Below are 19,229 nucleotides of genomic sequence, written 5' to 3' on the forward strand. Positions count from 1 at the left end.
ATATGCATTTCCCTCTTTTAATCCTTATTATTTAACCCAACACACTGCTGCTGTGAAACGCTTTTGATTTAAGCTTTGGCTGATGCAAGAGAGTGCCTTTGTTTTGTATTTCTGGTTTGTTTTTCTATGAGGAAACTCGATTCCCTGAATTTTCGGTGTGTTACAGTGAAAAAGATCACCTAAGCAAAGTAAGTCGTAGGAGAATGGAGATGAGGCCGAGGAGAAGACACAAAGGATGAAGTGTGCATCGAGGCTTATACTAATGCCGTAGGCAGAGCTGCTGCTAACAGAAGCAGCCTCTTCCCCTTTCTCAAGTTTCTGTCCTGGGCCACCACAAGCATTCGTATAACTGCATGATGAACTAACTAGGAAACTGATTCAGCAGGAAATATCTGTTCATAAAATCCTATTTTTCAACCAGATCCTCCCCTGATCCAACTCATTATGTAGCAACAACTGTACTAGCAAGAGGGAGAGGACAGTATAGGAAAAAGAAGAGTTGAGAGGATATTTTTGATTAAGACAGACTGCTAAAGAAATTTTGGATGTCCACTGAATTGCAGCCTAAAAATCTGGCAACAAAATGTCTCCTGTTATTTAATTCTGATGTCTGTGTGTAACAAATAAGGATTTACTACACGTTCTGCGGATATGTAGGGTAGCTCTACGGGTATGACTCCACCATCATTTTCTCCCCCTACTGGTAACAGCCTGCAAGGTACTGTGATAATTTGCACTCGGTATCTCTCTGAAATAAAAGCAATTCAGAAGTTATCTATGGGATTGAAATAGTAACAGTAAAAAATCCCATTCAGAAGGGCGGAACAAGTAGTTTTCAAACATGCTAATCACATGTTCACATCCTCTTTCGGGATATACTCCTAAGCAGTTTCAGTTAAATAGTTTTTCAATCTGTTAAGGAAATAACTTATTATTTCCATATACGTTGAGCTTTTTGCCTCATAATTAACTTTGCCCAGCAAAAAGACTTAGTTCTGCAGCAGTGGCAGCTATTCTGAAGAAATGTATGACTTGAATAGCTTGTCAGATCCATTTTCTAACTACACAATGGATTGCGTGTTAGGGCTGAAGCCTCAGAAGCCTGGAAGATATCAAACTGAACATGCAACTTTTCAGAAGTTGTTACAAATCCTTCAGAGCATAGTACTACGAAATCAGATGGAAGTGTTCAGTGAAGACATTGAACTTTCAACTTTCATTTCTCAAAGTTGATTACAGAAGTTCATCTATGCATTTTAAGATGTAATGGAATTACTGATAAAAGGTTTTGTTTGGGAAAATGGCATATCTTGCCTTTAAGCAATGTTCTTAGTCTAATTAAAGAGAATTTCTTAACAGCATCAAACATTTCTGTGAAGCACTTCATGTCTCATAAAAAATACAGGAAAAATAAAGTTTTTTAAGGAATACAAATGATAAGAGTAGGAAAAAAAAAAAGTCAAAAGCTTCTATGCAAAACGGTTTAAAAAAAGTCAGAAGAGGTATGTGGAATGTATGTGTCAGCTTTTCAAGTGGAAGGAATAAAAGTAACAAGGTGGAAACACAGCTTAGATAAATCATGAGCAGCTCTAACACGATACAAGATGAAACAGGTAACCAATGCAAGGCCTCCAAGCCAGCTGAATGGGATGTGCGCAGATGGGTTGTGCTTACGGTGTTCTGAAATCCTACTGACTGTCCATGATTGTTAGTACTATTCACAGGTTCCTGATTATTTGCCACTGATTCAGGGATAATCGTTGGATTAAGCACAGCCTTCTTTTCCTTCAGATTAAGAACAAGTCCAAGCTCTGGTAACGGTAAGCACGAAGGTCTGCTGAGGCCAAAAAGTGTGAAATAGAGGTCGACCGCTCCGCATCGTAATCTCCAGTCATGTGAAGTTCCTAAAATCCCAAAGAGATTACTGTTAATACAGAGGTACAATCTTCCCTACTCCACAAAAAAGATGGTTTTAGCCAATCTGCATCCATCAAAGTATGCACATATCTGCTGTGCCTAAGACAACTTCCCTCATTACTCCAGCCTCCTTTTTATCTACTCAAACTCACCTGCTAGATCCTGCTTTAAATTAAAAAGCTTTAAATTACAGACTGTACAATACTTAACTGGAAAACTACGAGTTATAATAACATAAGAAAAAATAAAATGCTTTTATTTTTTAAAGTTTCTCTTTAGGTTTTAGTATTGGACAAGTAAAACAGAACATTTTCTTACCAAACTGGCTTCCCACATCAGTGGATTTGGTCACAATTGCTTATTTACTTTATGTAATTCAGTAGGAGTCTTAAGTATGACTAAGATCTATAACCTCTGGAAACCACCCTGATGGACAGCACAAACCAGCGATGCATAAATGGGCTTTTTGATGTCTACTGACTACTGTGTCATGTACTTCACTGGGTACTCAAATACTTTAATTTGCATTCGAGCTGTAGACGCATAGCACAAAAAGCACCGCTTCGTTGATTTTATTTTTCACTACAAACTCTGTATTGCTTTTGTATCTTCATACGCAAATAGTCAAAGCGTGTTTGGCACCATTCACAACAGCAAGACATCTAACATCTGGTGCAACGCTGCAAATATAGCGATTCTGATGTTAACTCGGCCCAGCTCTTGACTGATTGCAAGTTTATTGGACATATTGTTCCACAGCAGGAATAGGGCTGTATCTGGTAAACAAGACACAGATGTGCCAACTGCCATGTTAATGGGGCCGTGCAAGACAGCACAAAATAAAATTTTAAGATCTGTCCCTGTATGTACTAAGTTTCAGGGGACTAAATTGCATTTTGTCTAAGTTTAGATGTACCTACACTTACCCAGTTACAAGCTACTCTGATAAATTTCATGAACAGCTGGGAGAAAGTGATATAAGATATGATATAAGAAAGTGATCTGGACATCTCTAACACTAGAATACTCTCCAGAGAATGACACGTTCACAAATATTAATTTCAAATCTATCACAGCATTTTAATAAATAATTTACTCAATGCTTTAAACTAAAGCTTTTTAAAATATGATGAATTCTCACTCAATCTCTCTCCTCTTTTCCAGCAAAAAAGCTCAAATACAACTGGTTGCTGGATTTCTCTGCAGTCACTGCAAACTGTAAGCATTATCTATTTAATGTAGAGTAACACAAAAGAAAAAAAAAAAATATATCGGAGTATTTTCTATTATTTGATTATTTGAAATGAAAGCAACTCATGATTCTAGAATCATGCAGCTTTAAACCTGGCTACTAACTTGTCTCACATTAACAAATGTCTTTCTGGGCACCCTGGAATGCTAAGGTTATGCCTTACAGAAAATAAATTGAAACATTATGTCATCTTGATACATAGAAATTTAAGTCTTTAAAGCCCCATGAATCATAATAAGAATGTATACCCTATTTGTTACTTGCAAGAAGAAGTAATGGTTGTGAGTAACACTGCACACACTCTTCTCTCAAGAAAAAGCAGAAACAAACTCTCTGATGGGAACATCAAAATTGTTTATTTTCTGTGCCTGACACTTGGCAAATCCTGCAAAACTGAACTACTAGTAGTCTCCCAGCTTCAGCCCCTGGAGTGTTGCTGTAAACTTTCAAACACTAAAAATAATGATACACAGAAAACAGACAGCTTTCAATGACCTAAAAAACCTATATAAACGTTTACATGTAATCTGCAGAAATGTGCCAGATGTTAAAGGGCAGTTTGTTAGGACTGGATAAAACTGCTTCAGTAATGAAAAACAGGTCAATGGTAAAGATGCAAACCCTCCTCTCATTAGGATCTTTCTTAATCATACAAGGCAAATTAAGCCTTAGGTTTAAAATAATTTACTGGAGAGTTTTAGAAGTTTGTCTACACAAATGTTATCCTCTCATATTCTCAGAGTTGGATAAAAGAGGACAAAGAGAGACTGCCTAATTTAGAGCAAACTGTAAAGGAAAAGGTAACATACAGTATCATTTGGGAAAATGTCTGATGTGAACAGCTGAGTCAAAGAAGGATTTTATGCCAAAGTGTATCAAAGCGCACTACAGGAGTAAAGGAAGTAATAACAAAAAACAAGGAGTCCACTAGTACATCACTAGGCAAGTTCAGTAGATATTTGAAAGAGAACTTCAGAGACTGAGTTTTCAAGTCCTAGCAATCCTACAATATAGAAAACATAAAAACCAACCTGAATTCATCAGTTTCCAAAGCTGATCTACCAAAGCTTCATTACATAAAGGGGACTCCATGTTCTTGGTAAAAGGCGGATTCTTAGTCAGCATATCCAGAATCTTATGCCTAAAAAATAAACGATATATTTTTTTATTAAATCCAAATGAGTAGACTAAGAATAAGAAGTCTACTCAATTTGCAATGTTCTTACAGAACTCTACTTTTCAAATACACAGTATGTACAGACACAGATTCACCACCAGTAATATAATTTAAAGATTAAAAAGTAAAGCACAACAATGATTATTTGTAGTGTGTATTATTAGAAATGATTTTTATTTCTGAACAGTTAGATACAAAACTGTAGGCTGTATTATGCTCTTTGGTTTAACAGCAATCTTTTTTGCACGCTGACTTGGTAATTACAAAGAAAGAGCTAGCCTGGCAAATAAGCTTACAAACTGACATCAAAGAATTTTAAAATAATTTAACATGTTTATGACTGATACAAAATGACAGGAACAAAACTAGTGACGTGCACATCCGTCTGGAAAGGAACACTGTCACCTCTTAAGTTACACTGGTGTATAAAAATTCCACACTTACCATGTTTGCTTACAATATTTATGCATTGAGCCGTAAGCAGATGCATTTTTCCACTTTCTTTATTTAAACTTGGACTTGAAAACATTTTATGAATGAGAATAATTGTGTGTTCCATTGCTTATTGTAAGTATTTTCTTTGTATAGAAAGCTTTCTCCTTGTAGTTTTACACATCTGGGACAAGAAAATTACCTTTTCCTTTTTTCTTCTTCTTTTCAGAAGAGGCTTACATATAACACTTTATCCAAAATGTAAACAAACTCTTCCTTAAAGAGACTCAAATGAAATGATACCTCCTACCTAGTATGAGGCTACACCTCCCTTGGTGACTTCTAACTGTACCTACTTTCATTAGAAAGAATGGCAGGAAAAAAAAAAAAAAAAAAGAGAGGACAAACTTGCAACTATGAGCTTTTTTACCCGATCGCTCACTGGTGAAAACAAAGTTGAAGCAGGCAATACTAGAAATTACACTGCACTTTCATGTATTATCCTTTCACCCCACCTACAGTCTAACAATTGCTTTACATTCTTTGCTGGCAAAGTATCATGTGTGTTAGGTCTCAACCTTTGTCTTCAATAAATATCATACAATCTGTTTGTGCCATACTCAACATGAGACTTGTATACATCATTTGTGAGTAGGAAATGATCTCCAACTTCAGACATTTAAAGGTGCAGAACATAAAAATAACGGAGATTAAGAAGCAAGTATATTAACTCTTGAGATGTGAACTGCTGAAAAATCACAACACATTTCAACTTAGGAGCAACAAGGAGAAAAACAGTTGTGTAGAAGTATTAATCAGCTAAGCATTTGATCGATTCTACCAAGCCCAGGCCAAGAATTTACGTAGCAGTCAGTAAAAACTAACTGGTTCTTTATTTGCTCACTAACCTTATGTAGGGTACAGGATCATTCTGAACCATTGTGAGCAGCCACTGTAGTTCTTCATAGCTCCTATCAACTGCAAAGAATAAAATAACAAAACCGGTATAATTATTCACAAACTGGAAAGGTTGATCAAGATGAACACGGCTTCCTCAATTAGCACATGAAGAGCTTGAATGACTGCTACTGAGGAGGAATTTCGTTAATTATAGTGCAAATTCAAAACATAAGGAAGTTCACATTATTTTACTTTACACCAAAATAGAAACATGAACTTCATGCCTGAGTTGTTCAGTAACTACCAACATGATTATTAGCACATAGCTTGCCTATGAGCACTGACTACAAAAGTCACTGAGAAAATTACCTGCTTTGTTTTAGGAAGTACGCGGTATCAATACATCCAAATAACCCCCCTTCAAGAATCTATATTACATTTTTCATAGGGAATTGAGAATAGACAGTTCTTTTACACAAGAATGAGTGACAGACCATTAACTATAAAACAGAAAGAGGAAGACCAGTGGTCTTGCACAAAACTGTAAGCGTACTCATCTCAGTAGTCTTCCTTAGTTGTTTTTTTTTTTTTTTTTTTTTTTTAAGTCAGTATACTTTGTAATTAAAATATATTTTGAGTCTTATCAGCACATGCTTCTAGAAAATGCTGCTTGACGCAAGGACAAAATCATCTAATTAGTTGAAAATTTAAACAGTCTGTTTTGTTGAACATAGGTTTTTGCAGGCAGATTGAAAATTAGCTCTGCACTTCCTGCAATCCAGCCACATCAGAAATGGTTACATGGTGAGGCACTGCACCAGGCTGACATCCTCTGCCTCTAAAAGGGGCTCACTAGCTCACGTTCTGCCCCATTCAGACCACAGGTACACAGCATAGGTCAAATCGGAATGATGCCAGAGCAAATTTGTACCTGCATAGACCAGAACAATTACAGATTTGCCTTAAAAATCTGAGAAATCTTTAAAAAGTTCTGCCTAGGACATGCTTTCAAGGTATCAGTGACTGCCTATGCTCTGTGCACAGCGCCTTTCCTGGCAGCTACCTTGCTTCAGACAGAAGGCAGAGAGAACAGTGCATAACGAAGTTGTTTTGTATGGAAGAAAAATAATATTGTTCTGAGTTTTTGCTGCATAGTTATGCATGTGTGAATAAATTAAATCATAATAGTAAGCAAGATTAAATAATTTTAACTGCTAACAAAATGGATTTTAAAATGGTTTGTGATTAGAGAATGAGCAAATTGGGAGATGAATCCTTTAGGCTGATAGTACTGGATAACAGAACCAAGAAACATCATATTTTTGTGGTTAAATAAGTTTTTTGTTGTTTCCTAACCTTATTTGTGCTTGAAATAAAGTAATTCTTCCCTGCCATTTACCTGGTAGAGTAAAGCAGCCCTGCAGGACTTCCAAAGCTTTGCTACTAATGCTTTTTATCATCTCTTCAAATTTGTATAGCAACGTGACATTTTGGGGAACAATGACAAATTAACCCTGACCTTTAGCAGAATAGATCTTACTAGCCTGAAGAATGATGTGTAGGTCTTCATATTTCTGCTAGCCATAAAAGTGATTGTTTTTTGAAGTAAAAATCCTCTTGACATTTTTTCAAATTACAAGAGATTGTATTCAGCTCTCAGTTACAACAGAGCATCTCTAAGACTGAATTTTCATTCATGCAATTAGGTAGGTCGGGATACTTACAAGTTTGTTTTTATCTCCTCAAATATGCAACTGCTTTGTTGTATACACAACATCTAGCAGACATAACTACCAAAAGCTACCTTTAAAAAGTTGATAATTCCTCTTCACTTCAAGCCAGTTTAGATCAACTGTCCAAGTCCTTATATGCTGCCTCAAGCATTTTAGAGTTAGAGTGTCTCAAAAAAAGCCTACTATTAACAGCAAAGAAAACAACTTATTCTGTTCCACGGTGAAATGATTTCTTTTAAAGTAACTTAAAAAAAGGCAGCACTATTCCTGCCCTGAGAGTTGATAGAAAAACATGGGAGTTCCACACTGCCCCAGAAAACACAGACTTTCCTTTTTATGGAAATAACAAAAAGCAGTCAGCTTCCTTTACAAGAACTGTTAAAAAGCCAGCATTGGCACAAGCATCAGGCATTTGATAGCTGCTGTTTTACATCCAATATGAACTGGAAACCAGGTAACCGGGAACAAGGAGAATCAGACCTCTTGGCAACAGATGACCAATCATTTCTTCTTCCAAAGCCAGAGACTTAGGGCCCTGCAAGACAAGCACTTCTGACTTCTATATGGTTAGCTGAAGTTAGCACACTGAGCTTTCAGATTTACCCCTACAACATAAGCCACCAGTCTTACAGCAGGAACAGGAGCTGGTGTGTTAAGTGCTGGAAGGCTGTATTTGAGAAGTGACACGGATGGCTAAATAACATGGGAGGCTGCGTTGTGAGTTGTGTTGACTTTACAGCAGATACATATTTGTGTCTGATACTCCCTTGTCAGAGAAAAAGCTGTTGGCAAGGCAGCTCGGTACAGTAATACTCTAACCCATCACTTCCAGACCTGACAGAGAGCTCAATCATAATATATATGTAGCTCAATCACTGATTTCTTCAAGTAATCTTTCTTCTACTTTTTACCACTCAAGTTTTCCCTTCCTGTATCTATAGAGCATTTTGAGCAACATACCCTACCTTGCTTACACAGCAACTCATCTGAGGAGGTCTTTTTTAAAGATGTAACATATTACTTTGCAATACTAACACTTTCTTACCCAAGTCAATCATTAGGTGTAAGCAACACCCATAAAAGGTCGAGAATTTAATGAGAAAACATTATTTCCATCAGTTTGTCTTTCCAAAGGGTGGGATGAATTATTGAGATTATCCTAAAGGAAGCTGGCTGATGAGTAAGCTTTCCATTCTCCAGCAAATCTTTCCACTAACACTCTATGAAGGGAGGAAAACAAAGTAAGCACCAGAACAGAAAGAGATATGCCCAGTATCAGCAGAGTTATGAATTCTAGCTGGGTAATCACTCACAGGGTTACAAAACAGTACATTTGCAGTGGGTTATGGATCCAGAATGCCTGCTGAATTACAAGAAAGAGAACTGAGCCCGAGGGTGATGCCTTGAAGTTACCACTTGTTTTGGTTTCAGTGTGTAAGGATAGGTCTGAATTCTCTCAGATATACTCACTGAAATTGAATTAAAACCCTCCATTACGCACCTAGTTTGAGATGTCTTTGGACACAATGACAGCAGAAAGACAAGCAATAAGCTTCTTATAAAAAGTGGAAACAACAACTCATGCAGAAAAGCAAGGGAAAAGCTACTGTCCTGAAAATGAAAACATGAAATTTGACAAGGAATAATTAGAAATCTGGAATCACCAAGCTTCTCACAGAGAAACGATTAAAGGATGCAGCTCCTTTGATAGGAATAACCCTTCAAACACAAGAACTGTCACAAATCCATTGAACAGAGAAAGACTCATTCAAGTAAAGGAACAGATTATCTAGGAATATATTAATTTTGTAAATGCGAATCATTAATTTCCAGTTCTCCCTAGAAAAACTGTCAGGATTGAATTTCAAATTTAAATATCATTTAAGAAAGCCACCCTGTATTATTTTTTTTTTCCAAGGAACTGCAGCAGTCAGCTAAGATAAAGAAAATGTTAAGGAACAGAAGTCTCACAAACACAGGCTGTGTATAAGGAATGGCAAAGCAGAATCAACCAATAAGCACTAAAATAAACTAGGTCTGCAAAACTTATAGCTATAAGATGCATGAAAAAAGGCAAAAAAAAAAAAAAGTGATTAGTAAGACGGCAAATCAAAACCTAGAGCTTTGACTAGCCATTATGGCTGAACTCACTGAATAGAAATCACTGAAAATAAGGCGTTTAAAGAAATCACCAGCACCCCTTATCACTACTTATCTTGCTGTCTACTCGTTATTTCAAAACTCCAGATATCTGATTCAGTTTTACAGAACACTGAGAAACAACGCTCACCACACCTTCATAAAACTTGCACGCTCTAGGACAAAACATTAATAGCAATCACAGCTTCTCTTATCAATACATTTGTCACCACACAAGCTCTTCTGGTAGACAATGCTTCAATATAATATTAACGAGGTAATTATTTCACTTTTTCTACTATATCACAAGTGTTACAAAGGGTCAAAATAGATGCAAAGTACCTTTTGTGTAGTCAACAACAGCCTCCAATGCTGCTATTCGGACATCTACAAAGTGTCCATACTCTGCATATGACTTGAAGAGCGCAGGATCGCTTGGGACGTGACCATTTTTCTGAAGCACCCGAATAGCTTTTAAGCAGCTAGATGGGGTAAAAAGAAATTTATATGAGGCTTCCAAAATGCCAGGCACAAAGGACACAGTTATCTCCTTCAGAATCAACTAGTCTTGTCATTTTTCTAGAATAAAATTAACCTAATTACCATGTTACAATTATTTTCATAGTATTAACACGTAGCACTCATTAATTCTGAATTAGGCAGAACACTGAAACGATTCTCTGCTGTACCAAATTCAGTTTGATTTGTAGAACTGCACTTATTTTCCACAGAAAACAGTTTAGATTAGTGTTGTGTACTCTACAGAAATTGTTACACTACCTTTTGTCAACCTTTCATAAACTGAACAATTAAGACAAACTCACACTACCAACTTTTGGAAATTAGAAGGAATTTGCCATGTAAGACTAAAGGAGGTAAGCTAAAATCTCAGTAACTACAGAACTATAAACACAAAAATAGTGTTAACATGTCTTCTCTTTTTGTACATACAACAATTACTAAATCACACCTGACTGTAATGGTATGCCTGTAGCTGGGAAGAAGCTTCTCCATGTTTAGGAAACGTGTAATTTCCTCAAGAATAAGTCGAACGTCGGGATTTAAGTTATCCAGTGTTCGGACTTCATTGTTCACGCTGACTGCAGGAGTCACAGAGTTGGCCAGGGCATCAATCAGTTCAGCACGGTAGTAGTTGTCTGAAAACTAGATAAAAACAGCATTAAAACACAAGCAACGTAACAGTATATATTGTTATACAGCAAGTAATGTTGAAGCACTGTTATACAACAAGATGTTTAAACGGAAACCATAAAACAAACTGTAAGAAAGCAAAAACAGTTGAATAAATGTGTTTTGAATATAGATTTGAGAGCGCTTGAGCAAGCAGATATTCTATCAGCCATTAATTTTCACTCTGAAATAAGAGCATATCAATAGTAATACACTGGTTTCCAAAAAAAAAAAAAAAATAAAAAAATATCAGGTACTGAAAATTTTCCAGATTTGTAAAATAAAAGCCATTATTTCCTAGTGTGAGCTCTAAAATTACATGTCCCTTTCTATATTCCGTTGCAAGGTTACCAAGGTTAATGGGTGCTTTACTCCTCTGAAAAATCAGAGGTTTCATCTAGATAGCCACTTCAAGTGCTTCTCAGGTAAACTAATGCCTCTCCGCTATATAGTAAGGAAAATCTTGCTTCTTTATTTGCTCCTTTTTTGTAGGCACACAGTTTCACCCCTTCCCTTGTGCTAACTGTAGCACTTTTTGGTCATGTCAAATTACTACATAGCAAAAAGTAGAGAAATACAACTATAAAAGCAGAAAAAAGTACTGGGTGGCATGTTAGTTAATTTAACCTAAACAAACCCAAGAAGTGCTAGATCTCACAGAAGGTATCAAACACATGTTCACAAGTGAAATGTAGAAAAGCAAAGCGGGATCTCTCCTTCAGTGGTGGAGAGATGTCAGTACAACTCAGCACATCCTGTGAAAACTGGTGTGTACGTTATCTCTTTACCACTTCACATTCTATCATCCCCTTATTTTAGTACTTTTCAACAAGTGTCTTGTTAGCGTTTCTACATACTAGAAAATGAGATTTAGGAGAACTCAGATTTGTTCCACTGAACTTTGAGTACTTAATTTGGAGGATTATGTTAGGATTCTAGCAGATGTGGACTTCTTCTAAAGCTGGGGAAGTGGAATCTTGTATCATCTCAGAATCTTAGAGGTCCCATAACCATCCTTCAGAGGTGCTCCGTGTTGGAAGGAACTTCAGGTGCCATTTCCAATTCAAGTGCTTCAGTTTACTGATGAAAAACTTTACATTTGGTTTCAGCTGTAATCTGACTACAGGAATACCATTCAGTTCTGTAAGCCAGAGCTGTTATTCAGAACCCAGAGTCTCATATATCGTAAAAACCAAGATAATTTCCTTGCTCTTTCAGACAATCTTCTCAAAGTGGAAACAAGTGCTTAACTTTGCATGCTACATTTATTCAGAAAGTGTTAACCTTCAAGCACATTCTCTCAAAAATAGATCTATGTATGCAAATGAAGACAGGCAGGTCCTTAAGTTAAGTCAACAAGCACAGTGCTTCCTCCAAGAAAAACATCCAAGAAACGTCACTACAAATGTCAGCTAGAGAATCTTCTGTAACATTTACTGTTTAGTTAGCAGATCAGCTTTTATCAACTCTCCTTGCTAGGTATTTACACTAGTGGCATAACACATCATATATTATATTAACTTTAAGACTATTTTCAACAAAAAAAGAGATTAAAGAGATTAAAATAAACACATTCTTTACCTTATTCTTTCTGTTATCGTTATACTTGATCAAATCCAAAATAAACATCAAAACCTCCTTAGGACAGAGGTTGTGAACATCTCTCAGAAGGGCCATGGCAACAGGCATAGTCTGTGTAATAAAATTAACATCATTCTTATGTTAATGAAATGACAGTCATGCCCTGAAAAGAACTACACCCTTAAAACAAGCAATTACTTTTGCAATACCAAATCTCTAAAAAGTTTTATTTTAATATGTTTTGAAAAAGTTATAACATGCTGCACACAGTCTTCAGATCAAAATCAATGCAATTATTGCTCGATAATTAGTTATAGCAGACAGAAAAAGCTGTATATGGAAGAAATGACTCAATTCAAGGCACTGTCTAAAAGGTAAGAATTGGAAAACAGTGAAGCAGAGAAAATGACAGTGGAATTCATTCTGAGTCTGACACCTCATTTGAGTGTTTACATGTGAACCTGATGTCTAAGCTTCCATTACCATCAAGAGGTATACACCCAAAACAGTCAGTGGAATCTAAAGAATTATTAGCCAGATAGATATTAGTCTCACTAGCTCATTCTAAAAGAAATATCTAAGTAGGTCTCTAGGCACCCTTGAACTATAAATTTGGGACATGGGATTAGATGTCTTCGGGAGAAAAGCCTAAGATTTAGTGGTAAAGAATGAAGAATGAGACAAGGAGCAGAACAACACAGAAGGCAATCCAAGCACAAACATGGTGGGGAGGAGGATGAAACAGTTTTGGACAGAGAAATAAAATTTAGGTTGTCTCCATAATCAGAAATATGAGGTCTGTAACTCAATCATCCAATAATTACAAAGTAAACCTTGAGAGAAAACCACTGACACTTATTTTAAATGCTACTCACTGTACAACTAACAACTACAGGTCCCAGTAAAAAAAAAAAAAAAAAAAAAAAAAAAAAGCAAACTGCAGCAACACTTGCACTTGATGTTGACAACTAATGGAAAGGAGAGGGCAAGAAGGATTATGTAGAGCCTTAGAGCCTTCAGCTAAAAGGCCAACTAATTTAAGATAAGCTTTATGAGATTTTATTTGTAGTATGAAACAAATGCCAATAGTGAAAACAGTTGATCAATTCACCTAAAAATGATTAGCTTTGTTATTGTGCAATAAATTGTATGCAAGAACGAGCTCACAAATATATACAACTAATTATTATATGTACTCCACTCTCCTGAAGGAATTGCTAATTTAACTTCAGCTACTCAGAAAAAAATTGCTAAGTTTTGTTAAGTGTTTTTTGACAAAGATGAAACGAACAGATACCAAGTAAGAAAGAACTAGTTATTTGGGGTTTGTAATGACTGGGTAAAATGGGACTGTGCTATTCACATTCTTACAGTTGTCATCTGTAGGAACATTTCTGTATTTTGACATTTAATTTAAAAAGTTCATCAGAAAAATAAATTTTACCTTTTGCAGGAAGTAGCTTTGAAAGTTCATGAAGTTGTTGGTCTTCACAATGTTTGGACAAGTCTTACAGCAAAACATTCGGGTAAAAAGTGACTTCATGGCTGGTGGTCCTGTCCATGTACTTACCATGGAATTTGCAATCTATATAATTAGGAGAAAAGGCAAGTCACATTAACATCACCACTGTAAGTTCGGGTTGGCTGTAAAGAAATACACATTTCCCATAATAAAACAATTGCCAAAAATATACTGCCCTTCAAACGTGTACCTATTTTCAACAACGTAATACATTATCTAAGTTTTCCCTGCCATCCCCAATACATCTTGTCTACATTAAAGGTAAGTTTTTGTAAAATTGTTTCACTTGGAAGATGTCAGCAACTAATTACCTTTCCATGATAAGCTTCTGTTCTTAATTATTTTCTCTTTTATATTTTAGGCAAATACTCTGTTTTTATTAAGCCAAGTTTTCTGACTCTACAGAAGCCAGTGATGGAAGAAGCTTTTACAATACCAACTTCCCAAATTTACCCTGCCAGTAACCTCAGCCTAGACTTTAACTAGGTCTCAGCCACCCTAAGCCTAAAAGACCACCCCTAAAACGAAAGGCAAGTCAGCCATCTCTCAGCTTTAATCTTCATAGAACGAAGAATAGAATATTCTTCAAATAACCTTAATTCACGGCAAGACTGCAGGGTGACAAATCTATTGCTATGATCTGTTTTGGTGTAAGGAAGCAAGGTTCTACAAGGACAAAACTGTCTTTCTGCCTTTCTAGCACCCTGGGGATTCTATATATTTGTTGTATGGAACAATGCAAGCGTGCAGAGAAGAATATCTGAGTGCTTTTTAACAAATGGGGCCAACACACACTAAAATTTAGGGTTTTCCAGTGTTACAGACCTTCCACAAACTAAAGAAAATACCATTTTCACATGAATGAAAATGAATGTGATTATCTCCTTTTAAATTAGTTTACCTTATTCCAAAGACTATTACATATGCAGTAAGAGAAAGAAAAGCTAGAGGCTACTTAAAGATGGGCAGCAATTAATTTCACCTTCTCTTTTATGTAAGATGTGGGCTTCGTTATTGAAAGACATTTTCCTTTTAAGTCAGCCTTCAAAGGAAAGTTAAAGGGAAAAAAATAGTGCAGGCAGACTAGACTTGCAGTAACAGAAGTCTTTTAACTACAGATGCAGGTATAGCTTCTTGTGTAATATACATAACAAATTTTCCTACAAAGGAAGTTTAATTCTAAAGGCTACTCAGAAACCATGAAGAAGAACTTAGAATTGAAAATGTGAAATTTATGTAGCAGGAAGCCTGTCTTGCATTAATATTGCTTAAAAAGGTATACTCTATTGCTGCATCTATCAATTCAGTATATCATAAGAACTAGCAACTTATTTGACCTAAAATATAACTATAACGCAGAGCTACAAAACTCCTCATTGTTTTGAGTTTTTTTTTTTCCCATTTGTTTTTTAAACCTTACAGAACATCACTGGCACTGCAGTAGACCCAAACCTATAGACTGAAAATCAGCCTGTATGCTCCCAGGACTTAATATCTTAACTTTATTATTTTCTCCTTTCTCTGCAGGGTCATTTGCCATGAACTTCTCAGTGGTCTATGCGTGTATTTGCACATGCACACATGCATCTATACATCAATGAGGATTTAATATTTTACATGGACACCTGACTGAAGTGCTGTTTTACAAGTCGTACATTAGAAAATGAGATCATAAAACTGAATTTATTACACTATCACTTTTTCTGTATCCATGTTAGTACACCAAGAACGTTTCACCTAAATAACCACTATCCAGCCAGAAGTTGCAAATTAACACAAAATAACCCTCCCACTAACAAAACATGGAGGACTTGACTTTTTCCAATAAAGACTACAAATCTTGAATATTTACAAGCTGTGAAAATTAAACTGAGTTAATAGGAAGTGATTCTTACTAACAGCCTGACGTTGGAACCACTAACAGAATATTTTACACTTTTCTCCTACGTAGCATGGGTAAACATATCTACAACCATGTCCTTCCACACCCCTTCACATTGATTTAATAACACAACTGTAGTGTTCACATAGATTTAGGATTATTTTCTGAGTCAACCATCTTATCTCTAGATTCCATTTTTTGCATACAATTTCATAAAAATACAACTGAAAAAAATAGCTATGATTATCTGTAGCCCAACTGCCTGTGAATTCAAAGAAAGAAAACATTTCAGCATTGTTAACAGCTGCTCTTTTATTATTGACCGGTGGAAGGCACCTAAACTTTTAATTATTCCAAATAAATTCATTATGACATACGTTAAGTCAGGTAGCAGCAGTATTGCTCCTAGTACATACACTGGCAGCACTATTTATCAGTGTTTCATAATATTAAAATACACCATCACAAGCATTTCTTGGATTTTGATTTTTAAAATATTCCCAAAGGGTTTATTTCTGTACAGGTACTGAATTACTCTTAACAGGTACCCAGCAGAGAGGAAGCTATATACCAGCAATTCAACCTCTACAAACTGTCAGTAGCATGCCTTTATGCAAAGCATGTTAGTAACATACCTTTTCAAAATTTCTTACTCTTTTGTGTTTCCATCCAAGTGTTTTACAGGGATCTCTATGTTTAATTCTTAATACTAATTTTGTGTCTAAACAAGAAATATCTTCCTTTTTTAATGGCAACGACCTGGCTTTATAAATATTTAATTGCAGACCAACTTTTGTTTACTTTGTGCCCCTATTCAACTTGAAACAACATACAGCAGTAATCTGAATTTGCATTAGACAGATAGATGAATTTTGAAACTTCAAATTTCTCAGAGAAGCCAAGGAACTTCCCAGTAAAATAAAAAAAAAAAAAAAAAAAGAATTTTGGCTCAGAAAAAAAATGAACAAAAGTCTTTTATTTCTGCCACTTAATGAAATCTGGAAAAATCCCTTGTGGTTTTCATGTCTGACATCTCAATTTTGACAATTATGAAAGCCTTCTGCAGTCTCCATTTACAGACTAAAATAATACAGCTTTCATTTCAAATCAGTCAAGTTAAAAATACTTGGCAAACCCTTTTAAGAGGCTAAATATCAAGCCAATTTAAGAACTGTGGTGAGTTTTGACCCATTTTCAAATGTTTACAATGTCTAGCACATTTCTTTCCTTATTCCCATCCACACAACCTCACCTTTGCAAGGCAGAAGCAGGCCAGCATTCTCACTCGGTAGAAGCACTGTTCCTGTTCTAGTATATCAGTGAGTGCAAGCCGTGATGCTGGCGTGGGGAACTTTTCCAATGCCAGAATGGCTTCTTCTTGTGCAACCACGTCTCGCTCATATCGAAGCTGATACTGCCACATGAAATCAGACTGTTCAAATTCTACCTTCCTCAGTACTGACATATCAGGGTCTATTCTTATCCAGAGCAAAGGGGAATCAGCACTAAGACAGACACGAGAAACATTAATAGTTTACAGCATTTCAAGACTCTAGAAATCAAAAAGATGTTCTGACTTGTTATGAGTTATGTTTGAATTATTTAGAGTCCAAGAACCATACATGAATTTAAGTTAGAAGTGACTTTTGAAAGTCACCTGATCCAGTCTCCCACTCCTAGGATGGCAACTCTACAGCCCTCCAGGGCAATCTGTCCAAAACTTAAATATGTCAGTAAATGCAGTAGTTTCACTATTTTTAAACAACAGGTGTGAGTTCATGGTAAACTATTGTATAATCTCAGTGTACTTAAATCTTCTTCCTCAGGTACTGTCGTGGCTGAGCAGCACACTTTATCACCTTCTACACTTGAAGACTACCAGAAAAAAAAAAAATCAAAAACCCATGGTAACCACCTAAAGCTTTGCGTAAGGCTTTCATCAACAGACATGAAAGTACTTTACAAACACAAACATGCTATTGTGTTGAAAGCTGACAAGGGTAACCATGCAATTGCAGACAACTGTCAGGACAAACAATCATAAAAGCAAAAGTATCATCAAGCAGGGTTAAAGTTTTAGTCCCAAAGAAGAATTTTCTTGCATTCTTTGTATTCAGTTGTATTCTGCACAAGTGTTTTATACTTAGTATTCAGACAGCACCATTACAGTACAAGTCATTCATGGGAACAGGAAGCACAAATAGGAGCTAGATGCTAAATGCTCCTAAAAACAATCTAAAAATCATTTATTCATGTCTGTTAATATAGAAATTATAACAGTGACCTGCTCAATGACTATATCCCCTCTATAAAATTATTTCTGGGCATTTTTAGATAAGGTTTTATTTACTAGTAATCTCCAGCACTTTAAAGGAGATGAGCAAACTATCCTTCTACAATGAGACACCGTTTAGTTTTCAAGAAAAGATAATTTACTTTCATCAGCAAGCAAACAAAGCACCAACACCTACAAACACCTTCCTGAGAGAAACACCAGCTCCAGCTCAAGGAGGGTAAAATGCATATTTACTCTGTGCAAGAGTTTGCTTCCATAGAGCTAAAGAGTTCCTCTGAAATTAATGTCCTGTCTACCCCAAATATATTCTTTTTGATATGAAGCATTTCAGCATTCATTTGTAATCTAAAAAGATTCCTTTAAAATTAACCAAAGAGCACTGAGATAAAGAAGTTATGGAGTTAAGTTAAATGGTCTTCATCAAGGTTCAACAAAAAACACTGACTTTTGTCTTGAAATCTGCCAGTCATATAATGAAGTCCAACTTTACTGTCAAATTCTTCAAACAACATGCTTCAGATAAGGGTGATATGGCTCAGTGTCACACTGAGAAACTTCAGCTATCTAACTTACTCCATAGCAGAAAGGTCCATGTCCACCTCCTCTCCATTCATCAGTGGAATCTTTTTTTTCTTATTTCTATATAGAAAAAATAGTAAATAAAGTTAGTATTTAGAGATTACCATACTAGCTAAGATATGCTTAAAAATGGAGATTAAGTTTGCTAGAGTACTGTGTATTTTACCACACCAAAAAAAAAAATTCTTAACAGGTAAAAAAAAAAAAATAAGTTAAGCTGTACATTAGTTCAGAAAATAATCCACTGGGGACTCTAACAGAAAAGGAAAACTATGTATGTGCTTTATCCATATATCCTCACTATCAAGGATTGATACAAATGATACTTCTCTTGAGAGAAGAGATACTTCTCTTCCCTGTCTACCCCTTGGAGAGAAATCCCATTCGAGGGCTTTTTGAAAAATTTGATGAAGCAAAGGGCTTCATTGAACTTGTTCTCCTTTACAAACAAGTTCTCTATAAAACTTTTTACAAAATTTAAGACCTTTATTCAGAACTGCATATAAAACATAAGGTTTCTTGCTGTTCACAAAAAGCAGTAAATTCTATTCTCTCCCCTTACATCACAAGTAAATCTTATTCAGTAGAATCAACAAAATGTAGTTATAAAATTTAAAAAGCAACTATT

General features: G+C 35.8%; 1 protein-coding gene across 2 annotated transcripts in view; it reads right to left on the reverse strand.

The window, feature by feature from the left end:
- TAF2 (TATA-box binding protein associated factor 2) overlaps positions 1–19,229 on the reverse strand; it is a 55,566-nt gene that overhangs the window by 11,885 nt on the left and 24,452 nt on the right. For both annotated transcript variants that reach the window (XM_032181053.1, XM_032181052.1), the window contains exons 15-23: positions 18,596–18,661; positions 16,979–17,231; positions 13,767–13,907; positions 12,323–12,433; positions 10,521–10,714; positions 9,893–10,032; positions 5,687–5,756; positions 4,201–4,310; positions 1,675–1,904 (exon numbers count right to left, since the gene is read on the reverse strand). In XM_032181053.1, the coding sequence (XP_032036944.1) occupies positions 1,675–1,904; positions 4,201–4,310; positions 5,687–5,756; positions 9,893–10,032; positions 10,521–10,714; positions 12,323–12,433; positions 13,767–13,907; positions 16,979–17,231; positions 18,596–18,661 (1,315 nt within the window). The remainder of the gene's footprint in view (positions 1–1,674; positions 1,905–4,200; positions 4,311–5,686; positions 5,757–9,892; positions 10,033–10,520; positions 10,715–12,322; positions 12,434–13,766; positions 13,908–16,978; positions 17,232–18,595; positions 18,662–19,229) is intronic.

The sequence above is a fragment of the Aythya fuligula genome, chromosome 2, assembly GCF_009819795.1.
Source record: "Aythya fuligula isolate bAytFul2 chromosome 2, bAytFul2.pri, whole genome shotgun sequence".
Classification (NCBI taxonomy): domain Eukaryota; kingdom Metazoa; phylum Chordata; class Aves; order Anseriformes; family Anatidae; genus Aythya; species Aythya fuligula.